The 14,321-nt window shown below is 49.6% G+C and overlaps 5 protein-coding genes across 5 annotated transcripts; 1 reads left to right on the top strand and 4 right to left on the bottom strand.

Annotated features, from left to right (window-relative positions):
- Nucleotides 1-167: 167 nt before the first annotated feature.
- Nucleotides 168-1,934, bottom strand: PV09_00397 (uncharacterized protein; the record flags this gene model as incomplete). The annotated part of the gene is made up of 3 exons (XM_016353133.1): nucleotides 168-1,294; nucleotides 1,343-1,464; nucleotides 1,513-1,934. 3 exons carry the CDS (start codon nucleotides 1,932-1,934, stop codon nucleotides 168-170), a joined length of 1,671 nt encoding a protein of 556 aa, XP_016219390.1.
- A 4,000-nt stretch (nucleotides 1,935-5,934) lies between these two features.
- On the top strand, nucleotides 5,935-7,539 carry PV09_00396 (uncharacterized protein). The gene has a single exon (XM_016353132.1). The coding sequence runs from the start codon at nucleotides 5,951-5,953 to the stop codon at nucleotides 6,989-6,991; it is 1,041 nt and encodes a 346-aa protein (XP_016219389.1). The 5' UTR covers nucleotides 5,935-5,950; the 3' UTR covers nucleotides 6,992-7,539.
- On the bottom strand, nucleotides 7,211-9,004 carry PV09_00395 (uncharacterized protein). Its single transcript, XM_016353131.1, has 3 exons — nucleotides 7,718-9,004; nucleotides 7,475-7,657; nucleotides 7,211-7,416 (listed from the first exon to the last, which is right to left on the bottom strand). The coding sequence occupies exons 1-3, from the start codon at nucleotides 8,542-8,544 to the stop codon at nucleotides 7,395-7,397; spliced, it is 1,032 nt and encodes a 343-aa protein (XP_016219388.1). The 5' UTR covers nucleotides 8,545-9,004; the 3' UTR covers nucleotides 7,211-7,394.
- A 1,418-nt stretch (nucleotides 9,005-10,422) lies between these two features.
- On the bottom strand, nucleotides 10,423-12,380 carry PV09_00394 (uncharacterized protein). The gene is made up of 2 exons (XM_016353130.1): nucleotides 11,702-12,380; nucleotides 10,423-11,639 (listed from the first exon to the last, which is right to left on the bottom strand). Exons 1-2 carry the CDS (start codon nucleotides 12,160-12,162, stop codon nucleotides 10,985-10,987), a joined length of 1,116 nt encoding a protein of 371 aa, XP_016219387.1. The 5' UTR covers nucleotides 12,163-12,380; the 3' UTR covers nucleotides 10,423-10,984.
- A 273-nt stretch (nucleotides 12,381-12,653) lies between these two features.
- On the bottom strand, nucleotides 12,654-13,208 carry PV09_00393 (uncharacterized protein; the record flags this gene model as incomplete). The annotated part of the gene is made up of 2 exons (XM_016353129.1): nucleotides 12,654-12,830; nucleotides 13,155-13,208. 2 exons carry the CDS (start codon nucleotides 13,206-13,208, stop codon nucleotides 12,654-12,656), a joined length of 231 nt encoding a protein of 76 aa, XP_016219386.1.
- Between the last annotated feature and the right edge of the window lie 1,113 nt (nucleotides 13,209-14,321).

The raw sequence follows: 14,321 nt of genomic DNA, 5'->3' as shown, positions 1-14,321 counted from the left end.
GAAAACGGTACTCATTGCAAGGCCTTATCAGCCATTTTGTTCCGAAATTTGCCCAGTTTTCCCATAGTCCGGATGGACTTTTCAGGATCATCAAGGCCATTCTCTGTCAGGAAAATACTCAATTGATCTGATACCACATTCACTACCCGCTTCCATCTATGCATGCCTCATACAGACTCGTTACCGCTCGCTGGCTTCTCCGCTGTTGTATATGAATCTACATCGGTGGTTTGCGTTTTACTATCGTCTTTCGCAATGCCGGTCTTGAACTCCGTGTGTTCTCTTGACAGCTTGGCCTTCCGAATCCCTAAGCTCACAAGCAAACCCATTGCAGAGGCCACCGTATATAAGATCCACATCATACTGAAACTCTCTGCTTCAGCTTGCCGTACAGCAGGCGCCCACTCAGTATTATTAGCTGCTCCGACATACTTCTCACCCGCTGCAGATATCGCAGACCCCTTTGTCAGCCGCTCGGCTTCGGACTTAGGCACTCCTTCTGCAATGAGCGATGTAAAATGTCCTTGCATCTGCCCTTGGAAGACTACCTGGCCCAAGACGACACCACATGCGCCTGCAAGCATTCTGATAAAGCCAAAGGTCGCTGTACCAGCACCTACATGTTCGGGTTTCAAGTGAGTTTGAAGCGCGATCAATGGCGCGTGGAAGTTAGGCCCAAAGCCGATGCCGATGATAACCAGAAAACATATGATGCGTGCCCAACTAATGTAGGTAGGGAAGGAAATACATAATCCCAATCCTACCGTCATCAGGAATAGGCCACCACGGAGCAGCTCGAGATATCGCCCAGTCTTTTCCATGATCCATCCAGCGCTCGCGGAGAAGAGGGCTAGAGGAACAGCAAGAGCCAGCATCCAGGTTCCAGCTTGCAAAGCTGTAGCATGAAGAACAGTCTGGAAGTATAGTGGAACGAAATAGGCAACTGAGTTAAAGACAAATGCATCAAAGAAGCAAACTGCGAGCGCTGAAAGATTTGAAATTTGTCCGAAGATGCTGAAGGGCATAATCGGTGACGGAGAAAGCTTGAACTGAGTGGTGAAGAAAATGCCGAGGGTGATAACACCAAAGATGATGAGGCAGATAACAATGGAGGAGGACCACGGATATTCGATCCCGCCGAATTGAAGACCTAGGAGAAACATGATGGTACCGCCGGCAATGGTGATAGTTCCTAGCCAGTCGATCGATCGGAGGCCTTCAACGAGAGGCGTTTTAGGGTTGTGGATATCAAGGAAAAGCAATAGAACGCCCGCTGCAATACCGTCGGTAGGTACTAACCATGTTAGAGATCCTCAATCACGTAAGAAATCACTCGGCCTACAATTAAGCCAGAAACACCACCTCCAACTGACTTTTTCCGTAAATGCGCCGCCGAGTACAGGACCCAGCGCGCTAGCAGTGGCCCAAACAGCGCCAACAATGCCATAGATCAGCCCGCGCTCTCTGATCACCGTAAGCAACGCGCAGCGACGATTGTTCGAGGAATCTTACCGAAGACTGAATAGGTCGCCGACGCAAATATTGACCAGAATCACGATGCCACCGCCACCTAGGCCCTGAACGGCGCGTCCAGCAATCAGCGTGCACAAGCTGTTCGACAGCGCCGAAATCAAGCTACCGGCGATGAAGATGGCATTTGCAAGCATCAGGATGGGTTTTCTGCCAAAAATGTCTGAAATTTTGCCCCAGAACGGCACAGAGGCTGCGTTCGTGAGCAAGTACGCGGAACCAACCCAGGCGTAGCCCGAGTCTGAAATGTTGAAGATTTTTGCAATAGAAGGCAGTGCAGTGGTGATCAAAACAGTGTCAAGCGCGGCGAGAAAAAGAGCTAGACAAAGTGCGAAGACAATGGCGACAGTTTTTCCTCTGCTTCGATCTCTGGTACCTTGATGTTCAAGCGCATCTTGATCCATTGTGACGGCTTTGTCCATACAGACAGCTTCTAAAGTTGTAGTTGATCGTGCCATATTGATTCCGAGTTTTTGTCGGTGATTTGGAAGCAAGACTGGCATCGTTTGGATGTGGTTACAGAACCAAACCGAACGCTGTCTAGCTAGCCGGTGAATGGATTCTACTTTAATCATGTCACATGCTGCGAGGGCGGAAAGATTGACCGTTTATCGTCTTCCAGGCCAGTTACCCGCTTGATTCTTCCGCTTCGGCCTTCTTGCAGGTCAACGACCAAGACATTTTGACCGTCAAACTTGAGCACCAGCCGACGAGCATGATGCGCAGTGAATGGAACAAGGTTTGCTTTGACATAAACATCAATTAAGGGTTGCTCGCAATCGGCGTGTAGCTTCGCCAAGGATCACCTAATAGGAACGCAACTACTTCGTCACCTACACAATGCTAGAATGGTTCGGTGGTCTGAAGGGTCTAGTCCGGGGTAAGTCATCATGCGTGCAAGCGCGCCATAAATTGGAAACTTTAAGTTCCGCACTTCACGTTTCAGGCGTACAGCATGATGATAATTTACCGCTTTGGAAGTCAGGATTTCGAGGCTACTGCTAGCGACGTATACAAACCACGGCAGGCTACTTTCAGTCCGCGACGGGAAAATATGATAGTGCCTGCACAGACACGGAAAGAGTAGCGCAACGGTCTTGTAAAGCGTTTGTTTGCGAACCAAGCGCTACACGTTTGCTAGATTGGGTCACTGGATGAAAATGGATTCACTCTTTCACGGAAAAAGTCGCTGAATGCGTGTGCGAGATGGTAAGCGACTGCGCCTATTTCAGCCTGTCCTCTGCTCGACGTCGAAAAGTCAGATGTTGAAAGCATTGAAATTGAGCCAATGAGCGCGACGTCTGCCTGTCCAGGTTCCTACTTTCAGCATAAGGCCCTTGCTGTTGTTTAATGTACTCCGTAATGACCCTCAAGCAGAGAAGAGGAACAACCGTGCCGAGATGACAAGGCCGGCCCGTGAAATCTTGGGGAAGCACAAACAATGCTAAACCAGGAATCGCATTGACGGCCTGTCATCCTGTCTTCCGTTAGATTTTCTCGAGAGTGTCAGGTTTGACAGATGGTCCTATACCGCATCGTTTTGCATGTTTGGCACAGCCGTGATACAAGAACAAGCTTCCGGGACAGATCTTTAGACCAGATTGCTTATTTCAAATTTCTCCTTGACATTTCTAGCAGCGCAGTCTGGCGTCTGCACTGCGTTGTCTGTCAGTGCTTCGTACCCGCGCAACGTAACACTCTTCGCGCTGTTCTTACTGCCCATGTTCAGAATGCGCGAATGTTTACGATCTCTAGCAGCGGACCCATGCTAAATGGCTCTGCGAGTTTGTACTGAAAACTCACAGAATGACCAGTGTACCGGTGTTCACGCAAGATCGGACACATGCTCAGCAGGTCACAGTTTTTCGGGCTTTGAACCAACACCCCCAACAGCAGAAACAGCCTATCAATACCTGACCTGGGACATTTCCCGCATCGACACCGAAAAGTAAGTTAGCGAGCTGGAAATACCTAGATTAGAAGGACAGAGTGCTGAAGCGTCACGGAAACATCATCTCATTCATCCGAGGAAGATATGCTTCATCTGATTTGGCACATCATGCCAAGACCGTAATCGACTTGGTCGACATCTTTGTGCCTGTTCTCTTCAATCTGCGGCTGGCGATCTGAAGGTCTGCGCTACTTGTAGATCACGCCTAGCTTGTCCTTTCGACCAGACGAGCTGTGGTCTCACGGAGCGGGGTCATATGACCCCCAGACGCTTTGCGAGTCGAAAGAAAGGTAGACCCGAGAGCTTGCGATATTGTCATTGTATCGTCGACCACGTCGCGAGGCGGTCAGTCACGGGCATGGTTACTATCCAGCCCAAACCTTTCAGGTGCTTACACCTCACTTCCGAAGTAGTTGTGCTGCACCAAAGGTAGGCTGCACATGAAATCTTCCGGGTTGTTGCTCCCATACAGAACACCCTACCTTTTACACGGCGAAAATGACATGGCCGTCTTCCAATTTAGGTACTTCCATGTGTTGGAAAAATCTGTTCAGACATAACTCTGCCCTTGCGTTCAGAATTCCAACTTGCTTGAGCACGTCCATTTCTCAAGTCGGCCTCGGCTGTTGGCGATACTGACAGCGTCAGTCATGAAGAACTTCGTATGTTCCGTGCAGTGCATCAGTATCACTACTAGGCAAAAAGTGTACTGTTTCCTTAACAGCAGATTTTTTTCCCATCTCTTTTCGCAACTTTCATGATGCTTTGGCTGTGACATGGGCCTGTTTGTCGCCATATTTCAAGTTGCCGTTTATCAGGTCATATCTAGTGTCAGAGAATTGCGTTTTACGGTGTTCATCTAGTGTATTGAGATCGTTCACTCTTATTAAAGGTCCATGAATGACTTCTGGGATCAGCGATATGGGGATGATTCACTGTATGTAGTTTTCGTCAATGACGATTCTTAAAGTGTTTCATATTTTATATTGAAGCCAGAGCATGGTCCTGAGCAGGAATGTCTATAGCTTCACACTTACAAAGCAGACCGCGGATTAGTTTTACTATCGCAAGATTGTAATTCTACAAGTTCTGTTCCAGGCCATGCTAAAAGTCAAAATATGCTGATTCTTGCCATATTCTCCAAGCATCTCATTTGTACTCAAATTTATCGGTCGGGCATCATTAAACCTCTAGCACACCTCTATAACCCAGCTTCTTTTATATCGCTAGTTAGACTTTATTCTAGCACTTACGACCGAGAAGAGATCTCTCCAGGACAAAAGTATGGCATGAAGGTGGTAAACATTCATGTAGCTGGATGGACACCAGGTAATTACACAAAGACAATTGTAGCCTTCAGGCCACAGTCTCCTTCTATATCATTGACGAGATTTTGCACGGATTCGATGTGTACAGATGGAGATACGATCTTAGCTGTTTCAACGGAGGGAATGACGGCTCAACAAAATCAGCAGGATTCGAAACCAATCCTTCCGGTTAGAGTGTGTAGAAAGCATCCCAGCGCCTATGATGATGCAAATCCAGCCGGAATTCGGGACGATGTTCCCGTGTGCCTGATATGCATCTTCAGCATCACGGCACACCAGCCGTGCCTCCGAAATCAAGCGACGCTTGGCGTTGTGCCAGTCTCTTGCAGTAAGAAAATATGGTAATGAGAATTAAAAAGAACAACAGCCGCGAAAAGCCACTGCTGCTAATTCAGCATCCATGTCAGGGTAAGAACCTGGTCGTTACCATGTCATTCCAAAATCGTGCTGCAAATTGATCTGGGAGGCTTGCATCTGCGCCGATCACACGGGGATTGTAACGTAATCGCACAAGACCCTGGAGAAGCGATCTTCATGCAAAGCGGAAGGCCGGGAAGCTAGCCAACTGCTTTTCACTCGCGATGTGTTTTCTCGGGGAATATGCCACGTACGAAGATCCGGTGTCGGACAGGAGAATTGATATCCACGATGCAAAGTCCACTTCCCGGAAGAAGGTGACAAAATTAGAGGATATCCACTGGCAGCATCGAATTTCGGAAAAGGCAAGCTCTAATAAGTCTGAACAGAATATGGGATTGTCGCTTTGTTCACGAAATGTTAGCGAATCCATCACACTTGCAAAATCATGCCAATCCCTTTCAACGCCTGGAAGCCTCAGGCAACCAGAGCAGGGCTGTAGCAGCAGCATCGACTCCAAGACTTATGGACAGACAAGGATATCTCTGAATTGGACATATAAAGGATAAGCAGCCGTTGTCTGAACTCTTTAAGCGTATTTCATCCTTTTGTGACTCGTTTTGAAGGAGCGAGGACATGATCGAGTTGGGTCCGAATAGAACTGTAATTCCCTAACTAGAACGAGTTCTAGTCAATCGATAAGTAAGCGCAAGCAGGTCAAAGCTTCCATATGCGAAAAAAGTGTAGGCGTCCAACATCCTGCTAAGTCCACAATCAAAACATCATGACTGACGCGATTCAGAAACAGCCAATGTCCTTTCCCGCAGATGTGTTTGCGACACTAACGCCAACTCCATATCTTCTCGCTCATCTAACACCATCAAATTCAAAAGCACCGTCGCTTCGAGCGAATGGGAGGAAGCCTGCAGAATTCCGTTGTCCGCAGGTTAACACCAACTCCCTCACCCACTGTAATGGAAGTGCCGTAGTCCGATTAGGGGACTCTGCGGTAGTATGCGGGGTTAGAGGAGAAATACTCTTGTCCAAAGATGTTCCCAATCCGCCGAAGGTCGAGCTGCTGGAGAACGCAGCAATGGATGGTGCTACTACTGCGGACGTAGACGATTCAGATGAGCTGGCCTCATTGAATGTGCTCGTACCAAATATAGAACTCGCCACAGGATGCTCAGCAGCGCATATACCTGGCAATCTTCCCTCGTCTCTAGCCCAGACATTGTCGCAGCGCATCTTATCGTTGTTGCATTCTACACGTCTCGTCCGTGCTTCGGACCTAAGAATTCTCTATCGGCCACCAAATGAGATCAATGATGACTCGGATGAAGTTCCACCACTTGAAGTTGCAGCGTATTGGACCCTATACATCGACATACTGTTCATATCACTGGATGGCAATCCGTTCGATGCAGCGTGGTGCGCTCTTCTCGCAGCGTTGGAAAGCACGGTTTTGCCCAAAGCATGGTGGGATGCAGACATGAACTCAATATTATGCTCAGAAGAGGCGCATGAAGCAAAGAAACTAGGCTTAAGAGGCTTTCCAGTGCCAACAACATTTGTGTTGTTTGAGCCCAGTCGTGAGAAGGGCGTCAAGGAGACGAGGAACTGGCTTCTAGCTGACCCAGACTCATTTGAGGAGGAGCTGTGTGATGAAAGTGTTACCGTCGTTGTTGACTTGTCAACAGGAGATGCTAGAGTAAAGCGGATAGAAAAAAGTGGGGGTGGAGTGACTGATGTCAATTTGATGAAGGACTGCGTTGAAATTGCAACGAGAAGATGGGCCGAATGGAGTGGAATTTTGCAAAATTAAATGCATAATCTTTTTAACGAACTGGTTTGCATTGACTTCCTTGCATATTCAAAGCATTGGAGGGAATACGAGCGGAATGGGGTCGAATAAAGAGGCTGACGAGTATGTGTTGAGACTAGACGATGCTGACATCCCCAATCTCATAACCATGTTCACAAATCTGCTACTGTCGGGTTCAAGAAATGGAGAGCTTATACGGACCCAGAGTCTCAAGAGCCACATCCAAGGGCAGAAATCAGATGTTAAAAATTTGAGTTTCTCTTAATATTTGAACCTGGAAGCATACTATTAGATGCCATGATACCCTTTAAGTCTTGCCATTCGCTCGACCAAAGCTTGCACGAGGTTCGGAAAAGATACATTGGCAATCGCCATAGCATTGGAAAGAAATGTTGGAGGATATTTACGATCCCATCTGAATGGCCCTAGCGCAGTTTGTCAGGCATCCCGGTCATTATATAGGGAAACTGATCGCAACTTTACCTCTTTACCATCCATTCACCAGCTGTGTATATAGTGTTTTCATCATCTCCAACGGATACTTTGCCTCCAACCTTGACATGAGTTCCCTTGTCAAAATCAGCAACGGGTTTCATCAAGCTGTCGTTGCAAGGTCGAACGAAGTAAACAACGCTATACCGATCGAGGTCTTGCTGAGCGCCGGGACTGTGTTTTTTTAGTGTCTTAGATTCAACGGCCACTTGTTGTGTTGTCGCAGTCACTTACCTGGGAACCACGCGATGCTTGGCTGACTTCAGAGCTCCGTTTGTGAACTTGACCATGGCATCGCCAAGGTTGATTATGGCCTTGCCCGCCTCTGGCTTGACCCACTCCCACTCACCCAGGCGATCAGGATGTCGCGACTGTATCTGCAGGCCACCGAGCCAGTTGAAGAGTACAGTGACTGATCCAAAGTCGGTATGAGATGGTAGTCCTATAGCGTTTTTATCAGACACATGGGGAAACTTGTGGGTTAGTCGGCAGTGGTCTCCAGATGGCTTTTTGAATGTATTCAGTTCGACGAACGTGTCCGGCGGTAAATTCAGAGCAGTGGCCAACGTTCGCAACACAATCATTCCACATTCGTGTGCATCTTTGATAAAATCTTTCAGCAATGTCCTTGCTTCTTCTATCTCTGGTGGATAGCTCCTTGAAGGTGTAATGCCATGCATGTGATCCTTCGAGATGTTCCAGAACTCTGTCGTATCAGGCCGCAAGTCTTTGTCCGTATGCTTCACAGTGCCTGCAGCTTTGTATCCGAACATCGAAACACCTTTCTGCAGATGCCATTGCTTTTGCTCTTCAACGCTTCGCGCACTAAATGACCGCTTCGCAAGCTCAAGACAGCCCTCAGCCTCGTTGATCAGGCGTTGACCTTCCGGAGAATCTCGTAAGTCCAGGTAAAAAAATCCAAAGGTCTGACAGGCCTCAAGCACTTTATTCGCCTCATCTCTATCACCAGCAAGCAGTTTCCTCGATGATATTTGAGCAATCGGTGCTGTGTTCAGATCGCTAGGAAAAGGCGGCAGCGCATCTATAGTTTCCTGTGCCATGATAGCGCACGCACACAGACTGTTCGATAAAACTTTACCCGTGGATTTGATACAGATACAATAAGAATCTCTAGGTGCGGATCTTTACTCCAGGTTGTGCGATGAATGATTTGAATGGTCTTCAGCAGGCATTATATCATGGCTCATGATGCGCCATAGCACGGAACACCTCCGCGCCAGGTTTTCCGGATCTCGTGGTTTTCCGCTCCTCGTGGGGCAAAACCTGGGGTAATGAGGGGAAAGCCCTTGCGCAATGTGAAGAAAAAGGCTGTTCGAATGAGATAATGGCGGACAGTCTCTATCTTGCCATCTCTCCGGCAATCGCAAACAAATTCACGGGGTAAAAGGCAAACCAGAACATAGGTCGATGATTTACAAAGAATCAAGCGGACTGCGCGAACATTACCTGTCGGACTCCACGATCACCACGTGTTTGATTGCAGACGCCACGGGCACGTTCACATTCGTGTCTGCAGAGTCGTCAAGGTTTTGTCGTGGGATGGGAGCGAACTCAAAGAGTCAGCTGTTGAGTGACGCAGCCGCATTTCAGACATTCGAAGCGGACGTGTAGGGACAAACTAGGCACATATAGTCGCCTTGACCTCGTCTGTGAAGACTAGTGACCATAAAAAACCATACAAGCAAAGAATCCGGCTTGGCTTCGCTAATACTTCTAGAGATTTGTCACAAGTGCTCGAAGGGGTCGGCTTCCAAAAGGACGCGCTAGTTTAACAGGCTGGTGCCGTCGGACAACGCCGTGGTGCATCATTTCTGCGCGCCATACCATTCGGTAATAAACCGACAGCTCCCACTACTCGCTATCGTGGAGTTCAAGTTGATAATTGGACGATCAACACATCGCACTAAAGCTGCGAGATCGTGTCAACGCCGCGGATAAAAAATCGTAGCCAAAGGATTGCACAGGTCTAGTGGCTCGGTGGCTTGGGTGCAACGCAGCAGAGCCTTTGAGCCAGGGAATTTATGATTGTTTGCTCAATGAATAGGTTTAGCACCTACAGTGGGAATCGGATGAGGCCCCGGTGTCTTTGGCGAGTGTCTGCTCAGAGTCTGAGGATTTTTGTTTTTGTATTTGCGGCAGTGTCGGCGAAGGAATAATAAATAGTACGTAAGCTCAGATGCCAACCATCCACCCGTTATCAGGGAGACTGTGGCAGGATAGCTTTCGGGCCTAAAGTCGATGAAAAAAAACTAGACAAATTAGCGTGATGCCAGTCCAAATCGCGTCAGGGGCTTCTGGGAGAGCAGCGATGGAGTTTCAGATCAGATGATTGAGGATAAACTTCTCGCTTATTTAGATCCGCTTGCTAGGAGCTCCTCACGCCCGCGCGGGGATCCTCTGTGCCCAGGTTACATCGGCGACAAGCAACACAGCTCATCTGCAAAATTCCTGCCATTATAACAAGGAGGACAATAATTCCCCGCTGTGTGTTCTTTGAAGCACGAGACTTGGGTCTTCCGGAAAAATGACAACGATTCCTTGTTAGAAAAATGGCCGTAGCATCAGTGCACAGTCGCATTTAGCGACGATCGACGGGACGGGCCAGCAATGCATGCGAAACATCGATGGAGTCCATCTCACTATTTTAGGCTGGGAGATTCCACCACACCATGGCTCGTGTGCCCTGGGGAGGCCGTGGTAGCTTGGCGTTCAGCTTTTCATAGCTGATAATTGCACAAGCTTTGAATTTTGATTCGCGGTTTATAGGAATGCAAAGCCTCAGTTGGTGGGTGGTGTGTATGTATGTGTGTGTGTGTGTGTGTGTGTGTGGAGGAGAAAGAAATGTCCTTGTTCAGCAATCCATGGGTTAAGAGGAATCAAACAAGCAAGAGGATAGCGTAGTAAACCCGTACGGGTTGGTCATATTTCAATCAAGAACAACGGATAGAGCGATAATTCACTTTGTCAAGGCTGCAAGGTCCGCAACTGTTGCGACATAATCAAAAAACATAAATTTTTCAATGATACCCCAAAAACATCCCCAAAGATGATAAGAAAACCGTGCCCTTTTGAGTCCAACCCGCCTCTAAATAAGAGATGACATATAAAAAAAAAGTCCTGGATTCAGGAGTGACTCACCCACAACCATAAGGCGCCTAAGCACGACTAGAATTCATCACAATGGAGACCGTCCGCCAAAAATAAGAAAACCCATCCTGAATGAGCACCATGCATGCTTAATACCGCATGAAGATTCTTTTGCCATCGTGATTTTGTTCGTTCGAGAACAAGAAAAGAGCCTCAAACGCCCGCTATGTTGTCGACTAGAAAGGAGAGAAAAATACTCGGTGAGTACGTATGTTGCTGCCGCCGGAGAGCTGAGCCTGTATACGTCGTTGCGTGCGGCAAAGTCTCGTGAGGTTATCCGAAAACGGTATTAACCAAAAGTAGCGCCTTTGAAACATAACGAGATGATACAATTCAGCCTTGAGGCTGAGATCCGTTCGTTCTGCTAGGCGGCCGGTAGTCGTAGAACACTGAGGCGGGAGAAAAATTCGTCGGGCCCGGCCCAAGCGAAAGAGGCGGATGAAGGGTAGGGTGATGATGCATGTTAGGACTCATCATCACGGTCTGCTGCTCGTTCCCATATGGCGAACGAGTATTGGATGCAACATTCGTAGGCGGAGAGTTTTGCAGAAATATCAGCGAGTACGGAGCAGCATTTGGAATTTGTGCCAGAGGTTCACCCGCCGGATCTTGCATTGGAGGTAACACGTCCGGCGAGCGACCGTTGGGCGCGCTTTGCGACCCCAGATGCGAATCTTTCCGATAGTGAAACCGATCTTGAGAGTCTGTTTCCATCATGTCCGCCGACTGCTCTTGTTTGACATAGACTTTGTCATCGCGAGTTGTGATCTCCTCGTACGAAGCCGGGGACACGCGAGCAGATGTCGTAGGACTTGTGGAGCTGCCTACACGGGAGGAAGGGGCAGGTGGTGTGCTGGGAGCATTGGAAGGAGGTAGCGGTCGGATGATAGAGGCGGTCAAATTGAGAGGCGGCTTGTAAGTATCTGGTTGCTGCAGCTTTTCGAGCGACGTCTGGAGCGCGGGGAAGCAGTCGTGGCGAACGTCGTCTCTGAACCAGAGGTTAGCAATGATGCGAACGTTGATCCGTGTGGACTACGGGTAAGAACGCACTCAACGATGCGGTTGGCTTGAGGAACAGAACTTTGAGGGATGCCCAACTTGCACTCGCAATGGAGCATGAGAAGACTTGCTTCCTCTATTATCTCGCGAATCCAGCGCACCTTGTCCTCGTTCCTCGCCGCGAAGTCTCGAAATTTACGACCTTCGGACGTACGACCAACGTGCTCCTCGATCCATAGATTCAAATATTCTTGGCAGTGAATGAGGCTGTTCTTGGCCAGGTGGTTGCCATAGTTGTCGAGGACTAGGCTCGCGTGGCAGGCGGCGTCTAGACGCTGACGGAGCGAGAAGATGCTCTGTAGGGTGCTCGTCGTCACATCACCATCGCGAGTGGTGGACATAGCTAGCACTCGTACACGGAACGGCACACATGAGGATCGGTCGGTTATAAGAGAGATATACCTACGGAAGCCGCATGGGTGGCCTGGGAATGAGAGGACATTGCTCTGCATGCTTTTGGCCTTGGGTGAACCATCGAGTTGGCTTGATACCGAGAGGGCGGTTCCACCGTAGTTAAGCTCGCGAATGAAGCGCTGCCGCGAGATTGCATTATCGTCTCCACGCCAGACACCTCACCTCAGAAATGCAGGCGGCTCATGACAGCCAGTCCTGATTGCTCACGCCAGGCGGCTATCACGCACGCTGGATGGGCACGTCGTGCAGCCTCAAGCGTACCTCGTTGCCGCGATATCGTGCGTGCTCTGATCAGAATCTTAATGCTGCGAGCCCGGTGGATCCAGACAAAGGACTGGAGTGTGATCGACGGCCAATGGGAAGCGAAGCCTTTGTTCCCCAGCGGAAAGCCGCCGACAGCGTGTGGGGTGGGCTTGGGCTCGCCTGTCTAGCGCTGGGAACCCTGCGTGCTGAAACCCGCGCTTGGCGCAGGGCCTCGCTAAAGCCGCTGAGAGACGCACCCCGAGCTTGCTCGCTGCTCGGTCGGGTATTAATCACCACCATCGTCGACGTCGTCGTCGTCATCGTTGCCGTCGTCACTGCCATCGCCGGCATCAGCCTGGGCAGCAGCCCGAGCACCAGCATCGCCATCGCCTGCCCCACCGCCAGCATCGCCGGCAGCCGCCGTTGTCACCACCAGCGCCAGTGCCGTCCCAACGTCCGCTGGCTGGAACGTTTTAGCCTGTTCTTGAGCCCGTGTGGGCGACTGTCGCACTCTCACCGCACGCTGATTCTTTCAAATGCGGCCGCTGGTCACATCCGTTCCCCGTGGGTGATCCTGCACTGTCGTCCCAAACAGGCCCCTGGATCATACAGCCAAAAGAGCACAATCTCGATCGTGCTCAACTGCTGCCTTTCCCCGTTCGGAACAACTTTGCGATTGCATCATATTTTTGCTCTGCTCTCCCGGTTTTTTTTGTTGTTCCCTACCTAGTCCCTATCTGGCCGCCCGACAGAACACGTCCTCGGCCCTGGGAGACTTCAGGTGTACCGGGCGTCTGATCCGGTCTGTCACAGCGTTGCCGGGTCCGAGGTTTGGTCTCATCGTGCTCATACCACGTAGGAATGCATTCGGTTAAGCCACTATCAATGGGACTTCCAAATCGGGCGTCATCAGTCGATGCGTCACGCGGATGAAAACTATTATTATTCCCTCAAAAACTTTCAGCTACGATCCTGACAGCGTGTGTGAAAGTTTCGAAGGATTGCCATCCCGTACTCGCAGCACAGGCTGACGAGGTCACGGATACCACATCGCGTGCTGTATTTCAAAAGGTTTCGTATATGCAGCCACACGCCGACGCGGCTGCCCCAAAGATGAAATCTAGGATCCCGTTGCTGGTAAACGGAGGGGTCTTCCTCTATTCAAAAAGTCACAACCCGAGATGGTTTCCGTAGAATCGATCTCGCCTCGCCGTTGTCTTGCTCTTTCATCCCTCGAGCCGCAACGGTAATATATCGCCACCGTCTTTTCAGCCCTGTGGAGTGTGAGTACCGAAGTCTGTATGCCAACGGCTCCTCGTGGTGGATCCACCCAAACCGTCCTTGCCTAGGTGACACAAAACATCGCCCTTACTTTCAGATACTGCAGGCGAAGATCCGCCTGGAATAAGAAGTGCGCAGCCAAATTCAGAATGTGGAGTTGCCCGCTGCCTTAAAACTTTCCCTGGCTCTGCATGGCGCATGCAGGACACCCCATGATCGCCAAACAATCACGAGCATTGGAACTTGCTCCCGTTGCCGCGAACCACTGAAAACGTTGCACAGGCATTCCATCAATATTCTAGATCAATAATGTCTGTCGCTTCAAATTTGCTTCCTGGTGCTTCGCTTCGCCAAGTTGCTTTCTTGGAGAGCCTGACCTGTCAAACGTGCTGCAGGGAATGGAGGTGTCTCCGATCACTCTCTCGTCTCCTCACCAAACTTTGATACGGAGTCACTCCCTGGAGCCGTTCGTGCTCTAAAGTTTTTGCTGACTGCATTAGGCCTGGTGTAGAGGCACATGCTTTTGAACGTCTCGTATCGTGGCAAGTCCGAAATAGGAAGCGTTTGACAGTGCGTCCCGAATATGGCTTGCACGTCATGGAGATGGACAAAGAGATGTCTGCAGCATCTGTAGCACGCGTTCCGGGAATATATTTTTCCAAGCTGAAGGAGG

The sequence above is a fragment of the Verruconis gallopava genome (assembly GCF_000836295.1).
Source record: "Verruconis gallopava strain CBS 43764 unplaced genomic scaffold supercont1.1, whole genome shotgun sequence".
Classification (NCBI taxonomy): Eukaryota; Fungi; Ascomycota; class Dothideomycetes; order Venturiales; family Sympoventuriaceae; genus Verruconis; species Verruconis gallopava.
Note: the sequence above shows the minus strand (reverse complement) of the source record. Positions and strands in the feature narration are given on the sequence as shown.